Genomic DNA, 26,804 nt, shown 5'->3' on the forward strand with positions numbered 1-26,804 from the left:
TGCAATTTTAAGGGAAAATGTTATTTTGGGATATGTAGGTCTTTGTTTAAAATTATTTCATTGTTTTAAGGGGGGGCGGCACGGTAGTCGAGTGGTTAGCATGTCCGCTTCCCAGTTCTGAGGTCTCCGGTTCGAGTCCAGGCTCCGACCTTCCTGGGTGGAGTTTGCATGTTCTCCCCGTACCCGCGTGGGTCTTCTCCGGGTACTCCGGTCTCCTCCCACATTCCAAAGACATGCATGGCAGGTTAATTGGGCGCTCCGAATTGTCCCTTGGTGTGCGTGTGAGTGTGGATGGTTGTTCATCTCTGTGTGCCCTGCGATTGGTTGGCAACCAGTCCAGGGTGTCCCCCGCCTTCTGCCCAGGGCCAGCTGAAATAGGCGCCAGCAGCCCCCGCGACCCTTGTGAGGAATAAGCGGTCAAGAAAATGGATGGATGGATGTTTTAAGGGGTGGGCGGATTTTATATACTATGTAGTGGTGGCCGTATCAGTGACTACTCAAGAGTCAAGTACTCGTACTGATAGTGGTCCTGAAAAAAAAAATGGCGTCACTACCAAACATCCCAACTTTGAAAAAAACAAAACAATTACAAATAGTTCTAAAGAAAGACGTACCGGTGTGTGTATGTATATATATATATATATATATATATATATATATATATATATATATATATATATAGCATTTTCCCTCTAAATTGCATAAAATGAATGGCAATTTTAAGTTCTTATTATATGATGCTGATATTATTATATAAGTACCGATACATTGAAATGGCTATCAGCCCATACCTAGAATCGGTACTTGCCCTTAAATAATTTTAAATATCCGGTATCCTAAAATGTAAAGACTGTAGAAACTTAAAAAGAAATTCCATTGGTTTGTTATATCTGACTGTGGACATTTGCAATACTTGGACTGTTTTTCTAATGACTGATGACTTTACTAACATTTGGACAGTTAATATAAAATAGACCCTATTAATTAAAAAATTAAAACTAAAAAAAGCATTTTACATACACATGGACCAGTTAGTTCTTATGTTTGGTTTAATACACAATTAAAATATATGTATATATACACAGCAGGAAATGTTTCCTTTTGGACTTTACAATATAAATGGACATATACAGTATAAAAATAAAATCACAGTTTAACCATGTGAATGTACAGTTGAGAAACTGGATTAAAAAAACACACACAACTTTGATACAAAGAATAGGATGTGTGATGTCGTACTGGTCCAGATGAATATCAGATGACAGCAAAAGCTTCAGAAGACCAAATGTCCTTCATCTCCCACACAACAGTTGAACACTTTATGCAGCGCAGACTTGAAATGATTTGAATCCGAGCTGATGAGAAAAGAAGAAAATGATTTTTAGACTAACATGAGGACTACAGTGACGTCATTTTTTTTTTTTTTTTTTTTAAAGGTGTTTGACTTACTAACAGTGGCTTGATGAGCTGTTTGTTCAAAATCCTCACCGATTCCTCCTTGTTCTTCTTCTTCTTCTTCTGCTCTTTCTCTGGTATCTGATCCCAAATTGCGGTGTTTACCCACAATGCCTCGGGCAACGGCAGACTGGCTTGAAAGGTGGTGATCCCCCGACACAGGGGGCAGCAGATGGTTTGGATCTCGTTGTCCACGTTGGCCAGAGTCCCCAGACAAGGGGCGCAGAAGGTGTGGCTGCAGTGTAGCAGGCGTGGGACCCGATGACTTCGTGAGTAGTCGTGGAAACACACCACACACTCCACATCTTCATTTGGCGACATGCTGACGACAAGCTGGGTGCGTATGACAATTAGGTTACAATTAGATTTCATATGATACAATAAAAAATATGTGGCTAAGCAAAACCACATCAATTAAAGGTGAAAGTTTAAACTCTCATCGCATGTGGTGGCGTTTATTGCAAAGTCATAGAATCTCATTGTGCAAACATATTTGCACAATATTTGAGACAACTTACGTGTACGAGGAGAGTGATGTTGCCTTGTGAGGTTAGTGGACAGTTGGCTGAGGTTTGAGTGCTTCTGCAGCTGGTTTTAAAGACACAATTTGTTTATGTCACGTGACACACGGGCAACCCACTCTTCCAGGGAAATCTCGATTGTAAACCGTCTTCTGAGGAGTTTCAGTCACACTGCAAGGTGAGGGAAAAAAACCTTCCGCAACAAGACTATACGTTATCTAATCAACACACGGTAGCTTTTGTGTTAAATGACTTTGACTTTTACACTTTGCGCAGCAGACGGTCACATTTGCATCACGTGCACAATTTCCATTTACATCCATCCACCATTTTCTGAACCACATTTTTTTTTAATTATTATTATTAATTCATATCTTTGGAAAAGCATACCGTCGTGGCATTCAACGAAATTGCAAAGATACGATCAGACAAAACTTGAATAAAAACAAAAAAACAACAACATTACAGCCGACAGCCGTAAATTGCCGTATTAATGTGGTGGCATACAACGGGATATCAATCGTATTGTTTGTGGCCGTGAAAGGTGAAACACTGCCCTCTGCTGTCAACTTTGTGTGAGTGACTCAGGGCGCTGGCAGATATTTCTTTTTGTTTGTGCAAGTTTTTCGTTGTTAGAATTTGACAGACAATTTATTATTGCTTGTTACTTTTAAATACTTGATGTTGCTGCACCGTTCTTTGTACTTAAAAATACCTGCTGGTTTTTAATTAATTGTGTTTTGAGGTGTACTGTATTTTAGGATAGGCTACTGAATATAACTGGCTTCCAATGGAACTGTAGAGCTGCCTCTGTTCTTTTCTGTTATGTTTCCTTAATTCTTACTTGCCTTGTTGTTACACAATCACAAATGTTTATCTCTTTCACATCGAGTGCGAATTATTTAAAATAAATAAATAAATAAATAAATAAATAAATAAAAACAAAAATTTGGGGGGGGGGGGGGGGTGAGTAGTTTCCGGTTTTCCACGCGCCATAAAAAAAAAAGCTGCTGATAATTTGGTCCAGTCATTTCCGCGTCATCATGGAACATTCAATTCTAACGACTCATTAGTCAACAGACTCAGTAAAGCAGTTAATTAATAACAAATTTTTATGCTTAAGTATTGGAGAACATTTGCCATTTGTCGAAGTTGCTCAGCTGTCTTGAGTCATCAGCGAACAGGATCTGCTGCCTGCTGCCAAGTGTGTACGTCCCAATCACGTACGTGAGGCTATTATAATCATAATCATAATCATAATCCAGTCTAGCCCCGTGGTGTCAATGTGAAGTGATATTACGGTACTTCTGTTCAGAGTCCAAGAGTTGTCATCTTACTTCTGTGGAATTGCCATTGAGCCAACGTTTCACACAAACTGGCCTTGCTCAATGCTCAAGGTGGTTATGTGACGTCACGAAAAGTAATTATGCAAATGTTATTTGTAGAAACAAAAACGCTCACGTGCTATACTGTACTGTTAAATGTCACTGTAATTTCGAAACACGTGGTGTGAGGTGGCAACATTGACCCTGTCAAAGCCCTTTGTCGCCCTCTACTGGAGGAAATAGTTCGGCCTTGCTCCTCAACTATCCTGCCTGTCAAATACTGATGAAAGTGGATGACATGCAGAGATAATGAGTTGCAGAGTGAGGGCCGGCCGACCGGGCAGACGTCCACCATTGACTCACTGAGTCATTTTCAATAGTAAAAAGATAATATTTTGTCTAAAATTAATGTGATAACGTCATTATTTTTCATGAACAATTAATACTTTTAAAACGTGTGCTTCAGTGCTGATGAGATCACGTGCAATCAATATGACTATGAAATCAGAAGCCACAGCGAAAGTTTAACAACATTACAGTGGCACAGTCCGTCACAAAACAAACATACCAGATGTCTTTATCGCTTTCTTAAGAAATGTATCACAGCAATAGTGTCACGTGACGATAATCTGATAAAATAGTTAGATCCATTGTGGTGTCAAGGAAGACAAATTCAATACAAAAAACTTTGATTTGCACGTTTCAGAGGCCTTTTCTTCTTTCATTCTTTTGCTTTTCCTGTTCAGCCTTTTTATCTTCTTTCTTTGTGAGCCTTCTCCAACTCCATCTTCTCAGATTCATTTTGGTAAAAAATTAAGAATGGCACATACTTTTAGTAATGTGTGTGTGTACATATATATATATATATTATATATATATATATATATATATATATATATATGTATATGTATATGTATATGTATGTATGTATGTATATTAGGGATGTAATGAAACCATATCCAAACATCACAATACGATATTATCACAACACGAAGGCCACAATACAATTTTTATCACATATTGTGAGGAGGTTGGTGATATATAAAAAAAGTCACATTGTTAAAAAAAGAAAAAAAAAACCTCATACCCATCTCATACTAAAAAAAAAATAATACAATATTGTGCTTATACAGCAATGAAAAATATTGTAAAAATATTATATGTAAAAATATATGTATTGAGGCACTTACTCCACATATTGACTCAGTTAACAAAGATATTACTTTCCCCTTCATCTGACCATTAGCGTGGATTTTAAACGTATAAGGGCCAATAAATGCCTCGTGAAAATTAAACTACTAAAAAAAATAAAAAATAAAAATAAAACTAGCCACAAGGGGGTGCTAGAACTGCACAAATGGAAATCAACCTGACTTTTTTTTTTTTATTAACAGATGTGTTGCTTTTAACTTAGGCATTATTGTGACCCGTTTTGGGCTTTTTGATGGTTCTGACCAAGTCATTTCAAAATAATGCCCAGGGGTTAATATCGCGGCATGATGACGACGATATATTGTGGGAGTTTGACTATCGTGATATCACAATATTGACGGTATCATTACATCCCTAATATATGTGTTGTATACAAAAATATTTGTGGTAGATTTCCCTTTGTCATCAGTTCAATTTCCTAGTACAAAATATAAATGTCCCATGCATTTATAGTTTTCCACCATTAGTAAATAAATAAATGAAGTAGAGATAGAGATAGTGACAGTATTTTCTTTTTATTCAAGTACCATGAAGAAAAGTAGTCTCATAAACTGGTTGAGAAATATTCACTTGCATCCTTTTTTTTTCTTTTGAAGGACTGAAGTGTAGGTAGAAAAATGCAAGATGCTAAAATATTAAACATAAATAATAAGTAAACATCTTTACAGTTCATTTTTTTGTACAGTTATTCAATTTCTTCAAAAACTATATACAACATAAATGTATAAAAAAAATTGAAAAAATAAAAATATTGTAGACATGTTCCCGATGAATATGAGAGGACAATGCAAACATCAGCAGGCCTGCAAATGTTGCTCATGCACCGCAATGCAGTTGAACATTTTTTGGAGCGTAGATTTGAGAACGATGTGATTTGAATCCAAGCTAAGGAGAAAGAGAGAATGAGAGGTTTTTAATTCATTTTTAAACTCCAACATGAAATCGGGCAATATGGAAAGCTGTTAGGGCATTTAGTTGATATCCTTGATAGTGAACTTAAGGTCCATGTAGTAGTACATCCTTCCATTTTCTACTACTTATCCAGAGTTGGTTAGTTTTTTTGTTAGAGTACACTAGTAGAACAACCAATGTCTTATTAGAAACTAGTGACGTTATTCAATTTTACTAGAACATCTAGCAGTGATTCTCTAGTGGTACACAGTGTTTTTTAAGTGGCACTTTGTGTAGAAATGTTCAGAACTAGTAGTACGGGACCTTAAGATGGATATCAAGAGAATAAATGCTTAAACGGCTTTTGCAATAAAAAATAAATAAAAAAAAGTTAGAAAATATTTTCCACTTACATCGGCCTGATGAGCCGCTCGCCGAAATCCTCCGCTGACTCTTTGTTCGTCCTCGTCCACTTCTTCTTCTGCTCTTTCTCTGCCATCTGATCCCAGATGTCGGTGTCGACGCACAAGGCCCCCGGCAGGGTCAGGCTGGCCCGAGTGCAGGTGATCCAGCGGCAGAGGGGGCAGCAGATGGTCCGGATAACGCCGTCCACGCTGGCCAGTTTCTCCAGGCAAGGCGCGCAGAAGGTGTGACCGCAGTGCAGCAGCCGCGGGACCCGCCGACTGCGTGAGTAGTCGTAAAAACACACCACGCACTCCAGATCTTCATTTGGAGACGTGCTTGGGACCCTGAGCAAACGTGACAGTTACAATTAAAATGTAGACACTATAAATCATAAATTAAATAGACTTTGTTAAAACTTAAGGCTTTCGAAAGAGTCTTACTTGGCGTCCATGTGAAGTTGCGGCTGAGCTGGCTGAGGCGTGTTCTGAGTGCTGCTGTTGAACAAGCGGCTCTTAAAGACGTGACTCCTCGTGTCACGTGACGTGAGCGCTCTTCCAGGGAATTCTGCTCAGGTAAACACAGCACCGGAAGAATGCGATTCAGCCAACACAAAGAGGGAAAATACCCTCCTACTTTCTGTTCCTTCTCCATACCACGTGCCAAGAATATCCTCACATTTCTTTCTCAGATTAATAGACTGTCTGACATTAATAAATGGCTATTCATCTATTTTTTTCCCCCCGAGGGAAAAGGCATTTTTAAATGTTTTACACCACTCGTTTAAAAAAAAACATCTATGATGTCATATTTTGAGACATGAAAATATAACAGCCATGTAGGGTTTATCAGTATGTATAATTATTCTTCCCTAATGACCCAACAAGTACATGATTTTGCAAGAACGTGGTGGAATTAAACACTGTTATGATCACTGTTCTATTAAAAAAAAACAAAAAACAAAAAAACAAAAAAAACGTTAATATAATTTGGAAGTTGACAGTTTTGAGATTCTCACCATGCCTTTTTCATGCCTTCCTATAGGAAATCAACCCAAAAATTGTCTTTACAATAATATATAATATGTGCTTCTACTAATCATTCAGTGTTTGTGGACTATGAGTTAAAGAGATACTTCACTTATTTAGCCCATTATAGCAATAAAAAGTTAATATTTTATTTTTTTGCAACTTGCTGTCGACTGAAAATGACATCACAAGGGCTCAGTTAACCAATCACAGCTCACCTGTTTTCTAGGTTTGGTCATGTGACATTCACAAGCTGAGCTGTGATTGGGTACCTGAACCCTTGTGTTGTCATTTTCAGTTGACAGCAAGTTGCAAAATGTGTTTTTAAAGGCACTAATTGTACATGAAGAATAATGAAAATATCAAATTATTTTGGTCCTTAAAACTAATTTTGACTTGCAGCAAACGTGTGAAGTTATGTCAAATATTTATAAATGAAGAAAGCTATTTAGTTTTATACTCAAGTAAATTGTGTTTTAACGTTCAGAGTGACGTTACATTGTCGTCCATCGGTGAAGTCGGTCGGGCGTTCCCGTACACACTTCCTGGTTTGAACCCCAAAAAATCCGACTTTCGACCATCCTTGAATGCAGCATATGCCCTGAACAACTGATGTCATCTTGAAGGCATGTGGCAAAATGGCCGCCCCTTGAGATGGATAAAAACAGATGCATTTTACTGCTTACCTCATATTTACAAATTAAATATTAATCAGAATGTCGTGTTTAGACTAGTGGAGGCACATGAAACATATTATTGTCAAGAACATTTTTGGGTTGACACCCATTAAGTTAACAATTTGACCAAGAACAACAGCCTCGGTCTGCATAAACCATGAGTTAAAATGGTTATCAAATATTAGGGTGAATGACATGATTTGATACTTTTGGGTTAATTTAAACAGGAGGTTCAAAACATTTTGATACAAAGGAAAGTTGGACTTTGTACAACAGCTGGTTCACACAGTTGACTCTCTGTCACATGCAACGTGCTGTAGTAGTCGTAAATGCGCCCTTCCGACACGCTTATTGCTCGTTATAGTCTCCCTAATTCTGATGTCACTGCTTATGAAATATGCTCACCTCTTGAAGACTTGTGCTGTTATGACCAAAAAGGCTTATTTCAGTAACTTTATTGATCAGTTTTCATTTTATGGGCAGTCAGAATCAAATGAAAATTGCTCTATGTCCGTATTAAGTTCCCAAGAAGGGTCATGTTTTAAACAAGTATTTTTGCACAAATTTAATAGCAGTCTGTTGTTGCTCAAAACTAAAGGCAGCAAGATTTATATGTATGTGAAAATGCATTAGTGTCAAAATAAAAACAATTACATGTTCCAATCCATTGTACTCTACTGGTATCTACAACTTGAAGGCCAGGATTACGTAGCCAGCTCACGCTATTAATAAATCACATTCTGCTGTATACTGTTTTTAGTGCCTGCCACGGAACAATAGCCACCGTGATGACACCCATCTTCCTGATAAAACACATCAGCGCAAATCTGAGCTTCATTTCAGTGATAATGCAAATATAAAGAAGCGTCATCGAAGGATTGCCTCATTGCTTGATCTAGGCGTGCCGAATAAAACAGTTCACGTGAGCTGGAAGCTTTGAGAGCAATTTGTCCACACTGGTTGGATTTTGAAAACGCCCCCGCCGGGCAGGCTCATTTATTTGAAAAGCAGGACCGTTTTCAGGTACAATCAAAACAACAGCAGTCCTTTTTATAATTTGTTTATTTCCAAAGTGTTGATGCTGAGAAAAACAAGTCCACTAGATTCACTAATAAACGCAACGCACAACAGTACAATGATACGCAGTCGCATGGACACTATTTGTGTCATCCGACTACACACTAAGGCTTTGTCTATAAATTAAAACGACAAAATTGATCAGAAAGAAACTATACAGAACAAAATGTTGATTTATTCTCCAAGTCACACGTCTCCTACGCGCACACGTGTGTCGAGAGCGACGCTCGAGTGGTCATCTAAACGAATCCCAAACTGCACTGGTCCCGAACTCGCAACTGGTTTGGGCTCATGGGTTGACTGGAGGGAGCTGGTGTGTTCGCTCCGGTTTCTTGCTTGCATTGCTCGATTGTTGTTTTGGGGCATACTTATGCTTTATACGTCTTCCTATGAAGACTTTCCATTTGTGCTTCAGAAAATTCCACCTTTAGAAAAGGGGGGTATCATCAGTCAGAGTAAAAAACAAACAAACAAACAAAAAAAACTTGGGAACTGCTTGGGAACACTGATTGGAGGTCGACATCTGGTTGCTGATGTGCCTTAGTAGGTCACCACGATCTCCCGCTTGCTCTCTACGTCAACATTTTGCTGACAAAAACAGGAGGAAGTGTGTTTGTCAATAGAAAAGGAGGACAACAGCAACTTGTACAACGGCGTATTACGGCCACATATAAAAAATTTTTTAGAGGGCGGGGGTAATATTCCGAGAAAAAAAAACTCACAAATTTGCCACTTTATAAAGACACAAATATGCAACTTTAGAAAGTGTCAAATTTGCAAGAAAAAAAACCTTTTTCCCTTGGAATATTGCCCCTGCACTCTAAAAAATACATATGTTTATACGTGACCCCAATACGCCATCGTAAACTTGTGACCAGCGGCGTCAAAAGACTTTGCTCCTCCACAACCCATGAGCCACGTTTGTTTTCCCCCAGTCCTTCCTTCGTGGGCTGCTTTCTGCCCTCCAGAGTCCACAGTGGTCTCGGGACACAACATCCCCGTCCACCTATGACATTTGTCCAGCTCTCAATCCTGCGCTATGCTCCTCAGCACGTACTTGACCGTGTAGGCGAACGCGGCGAAGCCCACGATGACAAACAGGTTGGCGAGAGCGCCGCCTAGAAGTCCGTGGTTGCGATTGGCTTGCTGCAGGCCCTGGGCGGGGTTGGCGCCCCCGAGTGGGATGGGGCCCCCGTTGAGGGCGGGGAGGCCGTAATGGGCTTGCTGGGGGTCGCCGTCGGGCACCACATCGGGTAAGGGGAGGGGCTGAGTGCGGGCGCTGAGCTCTTCTTGGAGTTTCTGTTTTTGCTTCATCTCCTGGTGGTGTCAAAACACAAAAGGTGATTCAGAACAAATTGAATTCTTTTTGAAAATCAGTCATCCCTACTATAAAATCTGAGATTTTAGGATGGCTCACCTCCACAACATCAGGGAACAATTCACAGAAGACTTTGTCCTTCAGGTTGAAGGCGAGACTTTGGGCAGAGAGTTGTCTTTTCTGAAAAACAAGCACAGCGATGACACTTTAATATTCCAGCCGCCGGTGTATAAGGTGGCCCAGTACTTGATGCACACTTTGAGCTCACCGTGTGTTCTGAGGTCTCGATGCTGCCCAGGGTGGGTCCTTTCTCCACCATGAAGCTGAGCAGACCCGTGAGGATGGTGGAGACGGACCAGGCCGGGTTCCACGTGTCCGGGTGGAAGTCTGTGATGGACAAACACAGCCTGTGGAGCCACACGGAGCGTTACGGCACGGCAACGTGACACCACTCAGTAAAAAAAAAAAAAAAAGGAAAGGATCCTCTTACCTGGTATTACATTTAAATCTGCCGTTGGGGGTTATCATGTAGATACTTGGTGGCTTAAAAGGGAATTCCCGAGGAAATATGAGCTTTCCGTGATAGTAACCTCCTATAAAGAAAACCAGCGGGAAAATATTCATTATTACTCAACTCTACTTGATTTAGACAGGTAGATGAATTAAAGACTCGTTGCATGACCATATATAAGAAAAAAAAATGCAAATGTGTGCAAAAAGTTTATGTTGGGGTGAAAAGGTTACAAAGCACTGAAGCATCTGCGCCACTTTAACTGCAACTGTGACGTTTGAAAACATTGCCAAAGAGCACACTGGAAGAGTCTCATCTTATCATTTATGAGATAGAATAGTCATACCAATTGACAAATCTCAACCTCCTGTGGGTTAAGGTCATGTGGCGCCAGGAAACAAATACCGGTGTTAGGTATGACACATGCGTGCCATTTTTAAACGCCTACTATAGTACATCAATCATGCGAACACGAATCAACTTGACAGATTGTTCAGAAGTTGTTTTTTTTACCTTCATAAGGAGTTTTCTCTGGACCTCTCACCACATAGTGCCTGCGGAGACAAGACAAATGTTGCATAAATGTTACTACTTTCAAACAAAGACAACAAGGAGACGTTGTGATGCGGTTGTGTCACTGGTAACGAGTGTCATCAACGACTAAAACTTGTTGCAAGTCTTGACATGAAGCAAACTGAAATGACTGTATTTAGAAACATTAGCGTGACCTTCCTGCTGAAACATGACCTCAATAAATCCACAAAGACAATCAATGCCAAAAGTGGTTGGTTGTTAGGAGTATAAACTTTTCTTTTATTTTTGTCACCTTTCAGCTGTGAAAATGGACTTCAAGTCTGTCTTAAGACAGTAACTCGGTCACGTTTTTTTATTTTTTTACACTCAACAAAGACAACTACATAACGTGAACCTATAAAGAGAATGTGAGGTTGTGACAAAGCACTAACAACAATGAATCAATACCACAAAGTGAGGAGAACAGCCCAAAACGTAGCACATATATCAGCATTTTAATAAATACGTAGTTCCATTTAAAAGATCTTCTCGCAAGCTGTTGATGTCACAACAAACTGACAAACTTGTGTTCCTAAAACTCACCCGCTAAAACAGTTAATTTATTTGCACATTTACCAATTAAATGGTAAGCATACTTCAATGTTTTTTTAAGCACTTTGCTGTTATTACTATTATTATAATTCTTTTCACTTTATTGCATTCCTTAAAAGTCGGTTGTACGACCATATTTTGAATGGTATTTGTCCATGTTTGCCTTTGATCTTGTATTCATTTTATTGTTCTATATGTTTTGTAAATAAATGGAGAATTCATGAAATTGCTATTCATTTCATGGGATGGGTGAGTACCAATACCAGCCTTTCGTATACTCGTGGATGTCGCCAATATCAGTCAAGTTAAGGTTAACAAAATTTGACATTGAGCATATCCTCCTCAGCAGTACATGGCGCTATGCTACAGCAGTTTGACACATCAGCGAATCATCGTCATCTGCTTCAAAAAGAAAGGTCTTCCCTCACAATATTTTGTCATTGTGGTAAATGAATTTTTTTTTATAGCAAAAGTATTAACTCATTTGCTCCCAAAATGTATACATATGTTCAATTTTAAATACTATCAGTTTTTTTTTTTTTTTTTTTTATGCTAGAGCATACAGAAGGCTTTGCTGCAGCGAATGCTTGAAGCAATGGTAGTTATTATAAAAACGGCCAGTAGGTGGGAGCAGAGTATAAGAGATCAACCTGGGCCATGTTGCAACAAGATGTTTTAAACATGTAAACAGATTTGTTAATAATGATGAAACTTAGCTATATTGTAAAGTTAATTGTTGCAAAACAGAAAAAGATAGAAATATACTTTTTTCTTGATTATTCTTGAAGAAACTAATCTATCTTTTGGTAGGTTCCACTTTTTTTTTTATTATAGCAATAGACCATAATATTATGTGGGCCTTGCAAAATCAGTCAAAATCCAATAAAACAGCTGGGAGCAAAGGGGGTTGTTTCAGTGAAAATGGCTGAGAGTGAATTAGTTAAAGGTATTGGTGATTGGTATGGGGAGAAACCAACATCCCTTAAAAAAAATACTATATCGATTGGGATAGATTTATGACACTTAATCATGTGGTGTAAGGATGGCGAGCGCACCATTCGAGGATGTTGGAGGGCAGAGGCTCAGCACAGATGTAAGGCACAGGGTCTTTCTTTATCCTGAGGTAATCCTGCTTAAGTCGCTGAGTGGCTGTGGTTGGAGCTCTCTTGTTCCCATTGTTGTTCATCTGTTGAGATAAAAGGACGTGCAAACAGAGAGGGAAGGTAACAGATTGCAAGGAAAAGGAGCACAATGTGAAAAGGATTCTGCTCATGTTGTATCTTTATTAGCGGCAATTAAACTTTGCCATTTCGAAAAAATAGTGGCTCGAGTGGTCGGAATCTTAACCAAATGGCCACACGGACTATTTTTGTAAACTAGCAAATCACTCTTCACAGACATGTTGTTAGTTCTAGCAGTGCAGGATGCACCCACTCCCAACCAGAAACAAAAGTTACACCCAGTCCCTGCCTGTTATATGAGATAAAAGCACATAGCTGCATTACCCAAAAGCAGCTGGGAACAATGACAACACAAAACCAGCAAAGATCTGTATTACATATTATCTACAGATTGACTAACAAAGCGTATATGAACTAAATAAATACACACATGTATCGTTATTAGACGCTAACAATTTACTGTATTGAATTTGTCACCACTTCATCCTGCCATGTAGATACCAGCTTACAGTGTAATGCTTTTGATCATACAGAAAACGTTTACATTTTGATGCTCTGGATAGCTACAAGAATTGTTTTTCAAAACGAAATTAACTGGCGTAAACTGTTCTTGCGTCATGCGAGGCTCGTTGGGCTGACGTCGCCTGTCATTTAAGAGTTGATGCATTTTGAACAAAAATACTTAGCAAACACCCAGTCTGCTTTAATCGGCTTAATCAACGCTGTCTTAACCATGTGGAGTTACCTAACTATTATTACAACATAGCGATTTAGACGACCCTAACGGCTGCAGCTCAAACCGACTCTGATGTGTAAACTCTTACTAGCCACCAAAGGCTAACATAGGCCGTTTAGGTGGCTAATGCTAGCAGCCGCGGCGCTACATAACAAAGTTGGATGTCCACATGTGCAGAATTTCCTAACTTATTATATCGGACATACCTTTCCAGAGACCCCAGTAAAAATGGAGAATCGGGTCTGGATACGAATTAGGGTTGCAGTTCCAGCGGTCAGACCCAAAACCGATAGGACGAAGACACCAACGAAGCGATAGCTTAACGGGAGGAACAGAAAAATTCACTTCCGGGTTTATTCTTCACGTGCCTCCAAGTTGTATGTAGAAATGCTCGGGAAGCTCTTGAGCGCCACCATCTGTTATGGCGGTGTTACAGTACAGTATCGAATAATGAAGATAAAACTATTAAATTATGTCAATGATATGAAGGCAGCAAAGCTGAAACAGTAGTTAGCACATCTGCCACCTAGTTCAAAGGTTTAGGGTCTAATGAATCGCTGTCCAGCCTTTCTGTGATAGAGTGTGAACCTTTAAGAGTGAGGCGGGAATATGACGGGGGGTTTTTTTGTACAAAGGGATAATATACTGTAGATTAAAGAGCTGAAGGGAAGTAGCTTTTTGCTTACTACATAAAGATTGTATAAAGTAAAAGAGACTTGACACAAAAATCCTTAAATAATGAACCAATTTTTTCATAACCTTTATTATTACATACGCAATTTACAAAATTATACAAAACATAACATGGTATCACCAACCAAATACATAATTTGTCTCAGCTAGATTTGGGTGGCTGATCCCATGCATCTTACTGCTCATTGCTGACAAGCTTGACAAATGTTAAGAAAGAAATATGGCAATGTGAAAATGAGTCAAGATGTGAAAAATTCTAGGATGGCTTTCAACAAGCCATGCAAAATATCAATACTCTGTAGCTGGCCTGAATAGTTGTCCACAGTTGTGTGGCAGTAGTTCAAGTGGGTGCTGGAGCCACGTGACATTTTGTTTATCAATAATGGGAGTGCAAGCCATTCAGAGGACAAACGTTATCAGAAAACCTGGCTTCAAGTCTGAGGGTGTGGTGTTTTATTGAATGCTTTATTTATTATGGTAACAAATATGTGACTTCCTTGGAAAGGTTTGACCGACATTTGAATGCTAATGCTGCAATACTCGCCATTTCCTCAAGTAACCATTAATACTGTTATGTTAAAATTGGGCTTCTTACTATTTGAGGAAATATGGTATCTTACCACAATTAAAAAAAAAAAAAAAAAGAAGTGTTTGCTGAATTGTTATTCCGAAAAAAAAAAAAAACAGCTTCGACGTCCATTTTGATTGCATGTAAAATAAATTAATGTCAGGCATTTGGATTTTGGATACTTCTAATCAATGTACAAAAGTGAAGTTTTGATCTCCATTCAGCTGAAATAAGCATTGGCTTCCAAACTGTAAGGTGATGATGATGATGATGATGATGATGAGACGCTGAAAGGTTGACTTAAGGTTTCTCGCAGCGGCGGAACTGCAGACTTCTCCTCCTCAGCTTCTCGGGCTGGAGAGACGCGAGGAGAGAAAACTCACGAAAGACTTCCCCACGGGAGATGTCACCTGAAAGGCATTTCCGGCATTACAGCTGGCTACCCAAAGTGGATGAAAATGTTACGATTGCTCCATGACACACTGAAAGCCCAACCGCATGTGATTTGTTTTGAAGAGAAAATATAGGAATGCATAGGAAGAGAGTGAGGAGCATCCTGTTCGTTACCTACACGAGTGTTTCCCAACATTTAGTGAGCCAAAGCACATATTTTACATGAGGAAAATCTCATGATTTGTCTCAATGTCACACAAATATATTCTGGTGCATGAACGTAACATGCCTATCAGGTTTACTGACCTGCTGCCATCTAGTGGAAGAGCAATTAATTGCTCTGCTTGTAACAGGGTTTCCGTGGGTCATTAAAAAGCATAGCATTTTGCTAAAATTAAGGCCTTAAATGGCATTAGAAAGCATTCAGTACAGTGTCCAGGGGCATTAAGAATTGAAATACAATTGCTGTATACAATACAATTGCTCTGAATTTGAAAAGAAAAATGCACTGTGTCCAACATAAAACACTAATGCCACTTAGTGGCAAAAATACCTCAACACAAATCTATGACTCAAATTTAACTGGTTAGTATATCTTTTTAATTTAAACAACTTAATAAATTACTTACAATAAAATTACTGAATCAATGAACTGAAAGATACAGCTACATTTGTATTTGGTAACCATATTTATGCCAAAAAGAGTATGAAACATTTGAAACTATTATTTTATTGTAAATTTAGAACAGAATATCGTGCGATTAATCGTGAGTTAACTATGGAAATAATGTGATTAATTACGATTAAAATTTTTAATTAACTGACAGTCCTAATATATAAACAGTATGCATATAAGTATTACAGTATGTATGTACGTATCCATGCATCCATTTTCTTGACCGCTTATTCCTCAAGGGTCGCGGGGGGTGCTGGAGCCTATCTCAGCTGGCTTTGGGCAGTAGGCGGGGGACACCCTGGACTGGTTGCCAGCCAATCGCAGATGTATATGTATGTTTAAATTAGATCTGCTGATACCTGCAGAAACCCTGTGCGACTCAGATATATTACTTAAATAAATAAATCTTAAGGGGATACTTCACTTATTTAGCCCATTATAGCAATAACAAGTTAGTATTTTGTCTATAATTAGTTTTGATACTTTCATTATTTTTCATGTACAATTAGTAAGTTTAAAAACACATTTTGCAACTTGCTGTCAACTGAAAATGACATCACAAAGGCTCAGATAACCAATCACAGCTCACCTGTTTTCTAGGTTTGGTCATGTGACATTCACAAGCTAAGCTGTGATTGGTTACCTGAGTACTTGTGATGTCATTTTCAGTCGACAGCAAGTTGCAAAATGTGTTTTTAAAGCTACTAAGAAAAATAATGAAAATATAAAAATTATAATAGGCAAAATATTAATGTTTGACTGCCAAAAATGGCTAAATAAGTAAAGTATCCCTTTCAATTTTTCAGACTAATGAAATTAAACTGGATACATTTCCTGTAGTACATCTGATGATCAGCAAACTAATGTGCTGTGGCACAGTGGTTGGGAATCACTTAACCTACTTTGCTCTGACTCTGAATCAATTAACTTTTCTCTGGCGGCTATTGTTTTTTGTTTTTTTTATACTTTTGAAATGCAACTCTTATGTTGGGTCCAAATAGAGTGTGTAGGTGTACCAAACATTGTGTCCTGTGTTGATATAAAGACACCCACTATCAATTATTTGATGCAGATAGTTTGCAAAGAGCCAAGCCAAAGGCCCCTCCAAAAACACACCCGAATCAGAGCAGGAAAGAACCAAAGTGTCCCCCTACAGGATGAAAGCGACGGCCCAGGATGCTTCACTCACTCTATCCCGTGGTAAGGATTTAAACTTCCTGCTGCCTTTGGCAACCCCTGCGGTGAGAGAAGCAATGACATGTCAGTTAGTGTCTATCGTCCCACGCTGTCTTCCCTTTAATATGAAATGAAGCTTTAAAACAGTCCTGGCAAGGGAGTAAAAATTTCATAGTTGGTGTAAAAAAAATAAAAAAAAAATGCTTGTGAGGTCACATGAATGTTTTACAAGTGAAGACACTGAATTATTCAAGGCACACGGTACTGCTGCAGGCCTAAAACCCCCCCGAACCACTTGATACAGAGCATTAATGTTGAATTTTAATTTTCAAAAAGCAGCATTTAAAAAAGTACGGCTCACTTTTCCGAGCCTGTTTTAATGCTTTGAATAAGCCCAGTGTTTCGAGGAAAGTTTGGACATGCTAGAGCAGCTTTTAAAAATAGCGCTTCTCCCAAAATACAACAAATCACTGACATCAAATATTAATAAAGTGATGACTTTTGGAGCAATTATAAATTTTGCTACAATGCTGAGAGAATGCAAGAAGGCAACAGAAATGAAAGCAAGTACAAGCCTTGTTAGTTGACGAAGAGTTTCTCATTTTTATTGTATTCTTTTTTTGTTGTTGTTGGCCTCAGTGTGTGTCGAAAGACATGGAATAATAGTTTCCAAGATGTCCGACTGGTAGGTGGTTTTTGAACGAGAATAAAAACATGAAACTGATCGCTGAGAGGCAAGCATGGAATTTGAACAACACGAGCGTACTATTTACAGCAACTTTTTTTTTGTTTTTATTTTTTTTAAACACTCCTATGTCAACACACACAATGGACACGACAATGAACACTTGCGCAAAAGGGCGCCGGTGGCACCCACCTACACTTGTACTACTTGCAGTCTGTAACTATTGCCAAGTGAGAATCTCAGTTCTGTTTTGGATCACGTGAGCATACCACAACAGTGTTTCTACCACTTTGTCACTTCACAAAGCATAGTAAGACAAGGCTGCATCTACTCTGGTTCAATTTGAAGAGAAAAAACAAACAAACTGTGCTATAATACAAGGTCAGACACTTTCCCTTCAAAAGTCTTTGGCAGAGGAAATTAAAAGCACAAAAATATGGAATTACTGCTTGTGGAAAGGATGTTGGCTGTGACATCAGAGGTCATGTTGGTACATGCGTATTCCACAGGACTGCACTGCACAATGTGATCCAAACCGTAGAAAAAATATCAGAGCATGCTAGGAGCGCCGATCATGTTGACTCGCCCGCAAAGCATGCACAGAACGCTGTCAGCTAATAGGCATTGTCGCCTACAAAGTGTGTAAACATGTCAGAAAAATGTGCTCCATAATCTTACCGATACAGTTATTGTAACACGGAGGAGTATTTACAAGTACAGTAAATGCAGGCGTGGTTATATAGCCACAAAGTCATCTTTGAGCAGTAAACGGCAGTGAGTTTCCAATGGAAGTGTAATTGTTTTTTATCTTGTAGTACACTTCCAACCACTGAGCTCACGTTTTATGTTTCATCACCTCCTCGTCGACAACAATGAACAAAACTAAACTAAATACATTTCTTTCCATAAACGCAGAAAATCTCTTTCAGTGCTGAATGCTGATTATTGTATTCAAACGTAACGTAAGGCCTTTCCATATTCGCAAACGTGAAGAAAAGGGGTTCCACGACTGCTATTGTCCAGATAGCGTCAAAACACTTTCGTTTACAAGCAATATTTTAAGACTTAAATGACAAACATTGACAGAATAGAATAAACTGCATCAGTAAATGCATTGCACGGCTCCTCTGGGAAGACAAATAAAATAGACAGACAGAAAGACACATACACACAAAAAAGCGTACTGAAAACAAACTAATACATAATAAAATTATAATACTGAAGGTGGGAAAAGTGCACAGTATCAGCACTCAAAAAAATGAAGCATTGACTATTCTTGTCAACCATCTCTCAGTAACGGCTTTTCTTTTGCTAGTAATAAGGCAAACAAATTACAGTCAAAGTAAGACTGTTATTTCAGCGGTTCACTATTTTTGTGTTGAAGTCAAAGTCATGTCTAATTGAAAAATAGTGCTTTGGCACCATTTTGGGAACTATGTTGAAGTACAGGGAGGAGCTTTATTCAGCCTTGTCGAATATAAAAAGGCGCTCTGCCGCCATCTTGTGGCATCTATAGGCAATTATATAATTTTGATGTAAATGTTCCATTAACACTGCCTACAGTTTTTCCTGCCCCCGGAGCTGGTAATAGCCATCATTGTTTCATTAGGCTTGTGCCATTATGTATTTTTTAAAAATGTATTTACAACTACCACCAGTGGTAGGCCGTCATGGCCATAAGGATCTTCTCTACTGGCCTCTATTGTCAATCTAATTTTACCGGATGCTTCAGAATCAATCGTGCTGGCCAACGTAAATTAAATTATAGTAGCAATGGGACTATTTTTCCACCCAATCAGATTTCAAAAGCACCTTATATTTTTCTGCCCTCTGATTGGTTGGTCAGAGTAAGCAACTAGCAAAATAAATCTGTAGCATCCTGCACACATGAATACATTTTCAAAAAATCGTCTCTTGTGAGTATGATGTATTTTATTTATATGTTTTTGTCATATTATTTGATAAATATTGACTTGTTCCAGATGGCGTACGTGCCATTCTATTCCATTTGATGGTTTCTATAATTGAAAATGTGGTAGTGGTGGTATTAAGAAGTGCAACTGTTTGGGCTGAAGGCTCAGAAATGGACGGCCCGTAAAGACAGCAACAAGAAGAGACGGCACATTTAACTAACAAAATAAAATTGCGAGGGACTGGTTAACATAAAAATATCAAGCCCATACTTCATTTTAACGAGTGTTTCTTTTTTTTTTTGACAGAAATAATATATTGTTCAACTGTCACTCTGCCTGAAAAACACGTTTTTGTCACAGTTTGACTTTTACATCCCTCCCTGACCTCCGCTTCACACGCACTGTAAATTTGTGAATGTTGTTCGCCTCATGCCACCTCAACTCATAACTGTGAAGCACTTCTAAATGAGACTATTTACACCTCAGGCTGATGAGAGTTGGTTTGGTCCGGGTTAATGTAGCGACAGGCCTCCCGTGAGAGGTTGAAACCACAGCGTGAGAGGATGTTAGCACAACACCAACAAGCAGATGTCGTTTGACTTGATGTGATGTGGCGAGTGCGGAATGGTGAGCAGAATCGGAGCAGGAAAAATCAAGAGGTGCATGGGGGCAGTTTAGTCAGTAAGAGTTAGAAAAGGTCCATCAGGGGGTTTGCGTTGCGCATAAGCCTTGATCTAGCTGACATCAGTGTCGAGAGGATGCTACTGCTAGAGGCGCTAGAACTCCTCTATGGTGAGGCAGATGAACTCTTGGATGCACTTCCTGTACTGCTGCTCAGTGGGGCTGGTGCTGGGGTATTGACCTGGTTGTCCCAGGGGGGCTTCTGCCTCTCGCATCTCCTCGTTCATCCGCGCCAAACGCAGGCTGAAACGACAGACAGGACAAAGACGGATTAATGAGATGATGAAGGGGCTTTTGCTTCTTTTTCTTGTCATATCCGTAAGTCCTCCTCAGCAATAGTTGGCGCTATACTGCAGCAGTTTGACACCCACGTTATCAGAATTTTTTTGTACGAGAGGTATCGGCTCTCTGTATCAGTGAATACTCGAATTAAAAAACAAAAAAGGTATCAAACTACCCTACTGGTGGTGGTGGTGGAGAACCGCAATGTGTCATACCAGTATTTCAATTAATATTTTGCCAATCTGGAATCTACAATAACAGACACACTGAAGCAATACTTCTATGATTGTGTCAATAACATTTTTTCTAACATTTTTTCTAAAGATATTTTTCTATAGCTCCTGCAATGGATTTCATGACATTAAAAAGCTGTACCAAATGAATTTATTACCATTTATGTAAAAAAAAAAAAAACAACTAATAATGATGATAATAATAACAATAATAATAATAACAATAATAATAATAATAATAATAATGTTACGCACTTTTCAGTTCATTTTGTAAAATTGTTTATTTTAATAATAGCATAATAAATTGCGATTTAAAAAAAAAAATATTATTCAGTGTATCAATTTATAAATAATTACCAGTAATCAGCAATTTAAAATAAAATTGTAAATGATTTTTTTTTTAAACTAATATTTTAATTAGATTTTGCAGGTGTACCTAATAAAGTATAAAGTATTGTGTTTATAATATATATACTTAAACTGGTGTAATAAAACAAGTGTTTATTTTCCTATTATTTTGTATTATACTTAATTTATTTTAATAATAAAATAATTCTCATTCATTGTTTTTTTATTATTTACATTAAATGTAACTGTAAATTAACCACGATTTAATCAAATAAATTTAGAATTATTAAAAAAAAATAAGTAAAATAATTGTTTATTTTCCTATTATTTTGTATTTTACTTAAAATACTTTATTCTTGAAATAATTTGTGCTCATTTTGAATTTTAGTATTGACATATGTAATTGTAAATTTACCAATGAATTAATAAAATCAAATTTTGAATTATTTTCATTAAATATCTGAAGCCTATATAATCAGTACTTTTTAAATATCTAATTAATTCAATGAAATAACCAATACCTTAATAAAATAAAATTGTTTATTTTACAAAATTTGTATTTTATAAAATATTACATTTTAATAGTAAAATAATTCATTTTTCTTACCTTATTATTCCAGTGATTTGACTGAATAAATTTTCAAATTTCATTCATATATTTGTTTTGTTTTTTTAAGTTTACGTCAATTAACAATTCATTTAATGAACTAAACTAATAAAGAAATACAAATTAACATACATTAACTAACACATTTTAGGAAAATGCTGCTGATTTAATGCAACAAATATTCCAGGAGCTGATTATTTATTTATTTTTTAAACATAAAAAGATTAAAGCAAAGAGTGGTCTTTTATGTAACAGCTGGAGCTACACTTTGCAGGGCCAGGGGTGTCCTGGCCAAAGGTAAGGGCTGACTTACAGGGTGACGATATCTGCGTTGGCGGCCTGCACCGCGATGCTGAGCGGGTCGTAGCCCTGCTCGTCCACCTCTGTCTGCGACGCCCCTCTCTTCAGGAACAGACACACCTGGCTGTATAACAACACACATTTAGTCACATATGATGCACTTGAAGTAACTCCCAGGAAGGAAATGCCTCAGAGGCATATGTTGTATGCATTATGTCGTACCCGGTGTGTCCCAGGTAGGTGGCGTGATGCAACGGGCCTCTCCCTCTCATGTCCCTCTGGTTGACATCAGCTCCATTCTGAAGCAGGAACTCGCAAGCTATCAGAGAGCCCTGATGGAGAAGGAGATTAAAAAGTCATAGTCATCCTCCCCTTGCATAACAAAGTCCTTCTCACCCCCATCACGGCCTGTATGAGTGGCGTTTTTCCATCCTCTTCTTCACTGGGAGCGTGAACGTCGGCACCATGAGCCAGCGCCTCGGCCATGAGGGGCAAGTTGTGGAGACGAGACGAGCGGTGGAGCAGCGTGCCGGGGTGGAGCTCCCTGGGGTCCTCGGGGTCTGACGGGACTTCCTGTTCAATTTCCACCTCACCACTGGACGACTCCTCAGATTCCTCTTCTGGTGGGCAATTAATTAATTTAATTAAAAATGTAGTAAATGTGAGCAAAAATCATTTCATTTTTAATCAATTGATTTAATTAAAAATTAAATGCATGTTAACAAGTCCAAACGAATACATTCAAATATAAAATCTACCCCAAATCCTCAACATACCTTCTTCTGTGACGCTGTCCACCACAGAACCAAAGACCAGGATGTCCGTACTGCCGTCAGTGCTTCCTCCCAGGCCGCTGTCGCTGCTCAGGCCTGCGGGGCCAAACCACGCCAAGCCACGGACACGTTAATTATTACATAAGGTGTCTCTCGTGCGCATAGCGCCATCTCTTGGATTTCCCCTCCATTGCTTTGAGTCAGAGGTGGCAATAGTATATCACATATGGTGCCACATATCCACCCCACCCTATTCTTTAATTAATCTCACCGACTGAAAATTTACAGGTGTGCTCAAAGGTTTACATAAATTAGGGGTACATCACGGGGGTGAATTTCAAGATTGCCACATTATTATTATTATTATTTTTGTGGACCACGAAACTATGTTATGTTTGTTGCATTAATATTATCATTTTTTCCCTAAAATTTGCTTTTTAAAATATACTTTTTAAATTAATTTATCTCATTATACAGTTGGTTAATTTCTTTATTTAAAATAACGTTTAAAAAAATCAGTAAAATAAAAATGTACATAATTTAACTTATTTTAAATTAAATATGGCTTCTTCAAAAAATATATATATAATTACGGGAATGATAATTCCAATTGAAGACATTTTTACATTATTTTATTTTGAAACATTATTTTGGTGTGGACCACCAAATTTTGCGATGTTTGTTGCATTCATTTTGCAATTTTTTCCCCCCTAAAATTTGTTTATTAAAATATACCTTTTAAATTCATTTATCTCACTATGTAGTTGGTTAGTTTCTTTATTTAAAATAATAACATTAAAATTAGTAAAACAAAATCATACATAATTTAACTATTTCATTTAAATATGGCTTCTTTGTAATATATATATATATATATATATATATATATATATATATATATATATATATATAAACGATAAACCCAATTGAATACATTTTTGTATTATTGCCAATTTGCCATATTATTTTGGTGTGGACAACTAAACCTTGCTATGTTTGTTGCATTCATTTTGCAATTTTTTTCCTAAAATTTGGTTATTAAAATATACCTTTTAAATGTATCTATCTCAATATATAGTTAGCTAATTTCTTTATTTAAAATAATAAAATTAAAATATTAGTAAAATAAAAACATACTGTACATAATTGAACTTTTAAATTAAATATAGCTTCTTAAAAAAATGTATATATAAATCCAATTGACCACATTTTTGTATTATTGAAACAAACAACATTTTTTTACATTTAAAACATAACATTTATACCACTTGGCCTATGTGTCCATTGTGAAAGCCAAATACGTCCCATAAGTACCAAAGTTTGCCCACCCCTACTTTTATTTCCGCCAGCAAGTTGGCGCTAGAGTGCTGTGAAGTGCACTTACTGCGAGGACCCGAGCCTGTATCAAAGTAGGAGAAGAGTGAGTCCAGCTCATCTGGACAGAACAGGGAATCCCGGCGAAACTTGGCTGCAGCAGCTGCCAAAAGTAGACGAGAGTCAGAAAGATTCAGGTTGGCTCTGAATCGTCACAAAACAGCCACAAGGGTTGCTGCCCCACTGACCTGCAGAGAGACTGGCAGGCGAGGCACTGCCAGGCTCGTAGCGGTGATATTTCCTGCGGGCTTTGTTTGGCGCCCGAACCGAGCTGTTGTGTCGCTGGCACTTCTTCACAGTCCACGGTCGAGACTTCCTTTCGCCATCCGCCAACGCTTCGCTCCCACTCATCTTCTTTAGGAAGCGTTTCTCCACGTATTTGGACTTAATCCAAGCTTCTTTCTCCTGTCTGCAATAAAAACATAACAGTGGATTTTTTTTGAAACACTTTCATATGACAGCGTAAATGAGAGCTTGGCGAGTGCAGGGCTCAAACGCTGACCTTGTACTTGACGGTCCGGGCTTTTTCACCCCGAGCTCTTCGCAGGCTCCCTCATAAATTTGATTGATCACAGTGTTGCCCAATTCACACATCAGCTGAACACAAGAGCGGGAGAGGTGGGCGTTAAAAAAATGTCACAAAATAAATCTATATTAGTCTTCAATATTCTAAATCTCTGGTTTGTTCCCTTTTATCACCATAAATCTTTGTAAGAACACCACAAACAGAAAACGGCTTACCTTGAGTAGTTCTGGCTCCCATGAGTCAAGAGTCAGTGATCGCACTTTAGAGCAATGGACGCCGAGACTCCTGAAAGAGAAAAATTTGACACTTGACTCAATGTGACTTTTTTTGTCATTTATTTGTAGGAGGTGTCATAATACATTTCTCTTTATCTGTGAACATCTTGCAATTACACATTCAGGTGGTTGTTTGTCTATAGCAAGGATGGGCAGCTTAAATGCTGGAGGGGGCCACAACACTTCCGAACCAAATGACAAAAATGCTATGGTCGATATGGACAAAATATGTGCATAATGTGCAAAGTCTGTGCTCTTAATGTATTTAATTTTTGATAATACGTTTTTCAATGTATGTATGAAAGATTTACTATCCTAACCCAACAACAGGGTTTGAAGGAAACAACAAAATAACCACATACTGTATTTTTTTTTTAAATAAAAATAACCGTATGTCCATCCATTTTCTGAACCGCTTGCTCCCCACAAGGGTCACGGGAGGTGCTGGAGCCTATCCCAGCTGGCTATGTGCAGTAGTACACCCCGAACTGGTTGCCAGCCAATCACAGAATAACCATATATATACTATATTTAAAAAGAAAGAAAAATATAGACCCATACTATATTATTTATTTATTTTAATAAAAAGGCTCTCACATAAAAAATACCAGCCAATAATGACACAATGCTGAACAAGAAACCAACATTATGCAACTTTTTTTTCACCAAAATCAACACACTCAAAATGTTTAGAATATTGAGTGAGCTACTATGTTTGCCCTATATATCATTCCAAATGCATAAAAAAATATTACTCACATTGTGGTATACAGGGCAGTATCAAACCCATTGTAAGCGCAACTAAGACATGTCTGCCAACTAGTGGTTATTGGTGATATTACAACTTAAACCTAAAGTCAACCCTTGCATATTCACAGATTATTCATTTATTTATTTGCAATATTGCACATATCAGCATTCCAGTTTTTTTGCATATGGACAGAAGAGTAAGGAAGTGAACCTGTGGATCCCCGAGCACTCGATGCACAGCAGCACTCCGAGATTGATGGATGCCCAGCATGGAGCGCTCTGGCCGCAGTCACAACACAATTCATTTCCCGGCAGGTTCTGCACCCTCTGGAGGAGGCCTTCACCCGCTCCCCGAACTCCCTTATCCGCCCTCTCTCCCCTGTCTCTGGGCTCGCTGGCTGAGTCGATGCTGCTAGTGGAGGGCGAGGCTGTGCGATCCAGGCGCTATAGAGACAGTGAGTACAAAAACATAATTACAGTTCAAACAGGCATCAGTATAATAATGAGTGTCGCTCATCGTTAATTACACGGCGGTGCCTGTATTCATACTTCAATGTAGTAGTTGTCAGCGATGTCTTTATAAGCTGAGGCGATGCTTGCTTGCACCGCTTGGATCCACGCCTGCCGAAGTTTCTCTGACTCAGCCTGGAGCATGCAGCTCCTACAAGATAATGGAAATAACTTTTCACATACCACACAAGTGAATTCAACAGATTTAAGTTTATGTCAACGCTCTAATGATGTAGCAATTCGTTGTCTTTTGTGACACAAGTTAAGTTAGAGACATAGATATAACATTAAGTTCATGAGCTAACACTATGATTAGGTTAGCAGCTAAATTAACATTGACAGTGACTTGCAAAATTGAAGAAGAGGAATTTAAATAAGCAAACTGCAGTACATTATCAGTTATGACTCATTTTAGAATAAACTTGCCTTTGTTGTTTGCACTTGTCTTTTCTTACACAAGTTAGAGGCATTAACATGGCGTTAAGTTCATGAGCTAACGCTGTATGATTAGCTTAGCAGCTAAATTAATGTTGATAGTGACTTGCAAAATTGAAGAAGAGGAATTGAAATAAGCAAACTGCT

General features: G+C 38.2%; 4 protein-coding genes and 1 long non-coding RNA gene across 8 annotated transcripts in view; 1 reads left to right on the top strand and 4 right to left on the bottom strand.

Moving 5' to 3' along the window:
- Window positions 1-1,093: 1,093 nt before the first annotated feature.
- On the bottom strand, window positions 1,094-2,123 carry LOC144023330 (E3 ubiquitin-protein ligase RNF183-like). 2 transcript variants are annotated; one of them, XR_013284528.1, is made up of 3 exons: window positions 1,974-2,123; window positions 1,450-1,788; window positions 1,094-1,355 (listed from the first exon to the last, which is right to left on the bottom strand). XR_013284528.1 is itself a non-coding variant. In XM_077528634.1 (3 exons), exons 2-3 carry the CDS (start codon window positions 1,774-1,776, stop codon window positions 1,274-1,276), a joined length of 405 nt encoding a protein of 134 aa, XP_077384760.1. In that variant the 5' UTR covers window positions 1,777-1,788; window positions 1,974-2,123; the 3' UTR covers window positions 1,094-1,273. The 2 variants fall into 2 exon arrangements, 1 of the variants encoding a protein (XP_077384760.1); XM_077528634.1 differs by having other exon boundaries at window positions 1,454-1,788.
- Window positions 2,124-2,987: 864 nt separating this feature from the next.
- LOC144023332 (uncharacterized) lies at window positions 2,988-6,940 on the top strand. Its single transcript, XR_013284529.1, has 3 exons — window positions 2,988-3,180; window positions 5,914-6,091; window positions 6,231-6,940. It is a non-coding gene; the product is annotated as an uncharacterized LOC144023332 (long non-coding RNA).
- Window positions 5,102-8,006, bottom strand: LOC144023329 (uncharacterized). 3 transcript variants are annotated; one of them, XM_077528633.1, is made up of 4 exons: window positions 7,917-8,006; window positions 6,250-6,373; window positions 5,818-6,153; window positions 5,102-5,398 (listed from the first exon to the last, which is right to left on the bottom strand). In XM_077528633.1, the coding sequence occupies exons 2-4, from the start codon at window positions 6,258-6,260 to the stop codon at window positions 5,308-5,310; spliced, it is 438 nt and encodes a 145-aa protein (XP_077384759.1). In that variant the 5' UTR covers window positions 6,261-6,373; window positions 7,917-8,006; the 3' UTR covers window positions 5,102-5,307. The 3 variants fall into 3 exon arrangements, with proteins under 3 accessions (XP_077384759.1, XP_077384757.1, XP_077384756.1); XM_077528631.1 differs by lacking the exon at window positions 7,917-8,006 and adding an exon at window positions 7,333-7,697; XM_077528630.1 differs by lacking the exon at window positions 7,917-8,006 and adding an exon at window positions 6,825-6,933.
- A 549-nt stretch (window positions 8,007-8,555) lies between these two features.
- Window positions 8,556-13,830, bottom strand: ube2j2 (ubiquitin-conjugating enzyme E2, J2 (UBC6 homolog, yeast)). Its single transcript, XM_077528629.1, has 7 exons — window positions 13,666-13,830; window positions 12,598-12,728; window positions 10,931-10,971; window positions 10,397-10,499; window positions 10,175-10,313; window positions 10,006-10,086; window positions 8,556-9,905 (listed from the first exon to the last, which is right to left on the bottom strand). The coding sequence occupies exons 2-7, from the start codon at window positions 12,726-12,728 to the stop codon at window positions 9,615-9,617; spliced, it is 786 nt and encodes a 261-aa protein (XP_077384755.1). The 5' UTR covers window positions 13,666-13,830; the 3' UTR covers window positions 8,556-9,614.
- Window positions 13,831-14,190: 360 nt separating this feature from the next.
- The window catches only part of LOC144023331 (arf-GAP with coiled-coil, ANK repeat and PH domain-containing protein 3-like), a 57,808-nt gene continuing 45,194 nt past the window's right edge, over window positions 14,191-26,804 (bottom strand). Inside the window, exons 14-25 of the mRNA XM_077528635.1 lie at window positions 26,262-26,373; window positions 25,924-26,156; window positions 24,903-24,972; window positions 24,664-24,758; window positions 24,350-24,570; window positions 24,172-24,264; window positions 22,791-22,883; window positions 22,411-22,634; window positions 22,237-22,346; window positions 22,028-22,138; window positions 20,426-20,487; window positions 14,191-15,130 (exon numbers count right to left, since the gene is read on the bottom strand). Coding sequence (XP_077384761.1) covers window positions 15,021-15,130; window positions 20,426-20,487; window positions 22,028-22,138; window positions 22,237-22,346; window positions 22,411-22,634; window positions 22,791-22,883; window positions 24,172-24,264; window positions 24,350-24,570; window positions 24,664-24,758; window positions 24,903-24,972; window positions 25,924-26,156; window positions 26,262-26,373 — 1,534 coding nt within the window. The 3' untranslated portion in view covers window positions 14,191-15,020. The remainder of the gene's footprint in view (window positions 15,131-20,425; window positions 20,488-22,027; window positions 22,139-22,236; window positions 22,347-22,410; window positions 22,635-22,790; window positions 22,884-24,171; window positions 24,265-24,349; window positions 24,571-24,663; window positions 24,759-24,902; window positions 24,973-25,923; window positions 26,157-26,261; window positions 26,374-26,804) is intronic.

Source organism: Festucalex cinctus, chromosome 8 (genome assembly GCF_051991245.1).
Source record: "Festucalex cinctus isolate MCC-2025b chromosome 8, RoL_Fcin_1.0, whole genome shotgun sequence".
Lineage (NCBI taxonomy): Eukaryota > Metazoa > Chordata > Actinopteri > Syngnathiformes > Syngnathidae > Festucalex > Festucalex cinctus.

Excerpts from the sequence above, each read along its gene's own strand:
- LOC144023330 (XM_077528634.1), bottom strand. The coding sequence starts at position 1,776 with ATGTCGCCAAATGAAGATGTGGAGTGTGTGGTGTGTTTCCACGACTAC. Across the intron at positions 1,356-1,453 it reads AAACAGCTCATCAAGCCACT|CTCGGATTCAAATCATTTCA; the intron begins GTTAGTAAGTCA and ends TTTTCTCATCAG.
- ube2j2 (XM_077528629.1), bottom strand. The coding sequence starts at position 12,728 with ATGAACAACAATGGGAACAAGAGAGCTCCAACCACAGCCACTCAGCGA. Across the intron at positions 10,972-12,597 it reads CCCTCCAACATCCTCGAATG|GCACTATGTGGTGAGAGGTC; the intron begins GTGCGCTCGCCA and ends TTGTCTCCGCAG. Across the intron at positions 10,314-10,396 it reads AGATTTAAATGTAATACCAG|GCTGTGTTTGTCCATCACAG; the intron begins GTAAGAGGATCC and ends GTGGCTCCACAG.
- LOC144023329 (XM_077528633.1), bottom strand. Across the intron at positions 5,399-5,817 it reads GAGCGGCTCATCAGGCCGAT|CTTGGATTCAAATCACATCG; the intron begins GTAAGTGGAAAA and ends CTTTCTCCTTAG.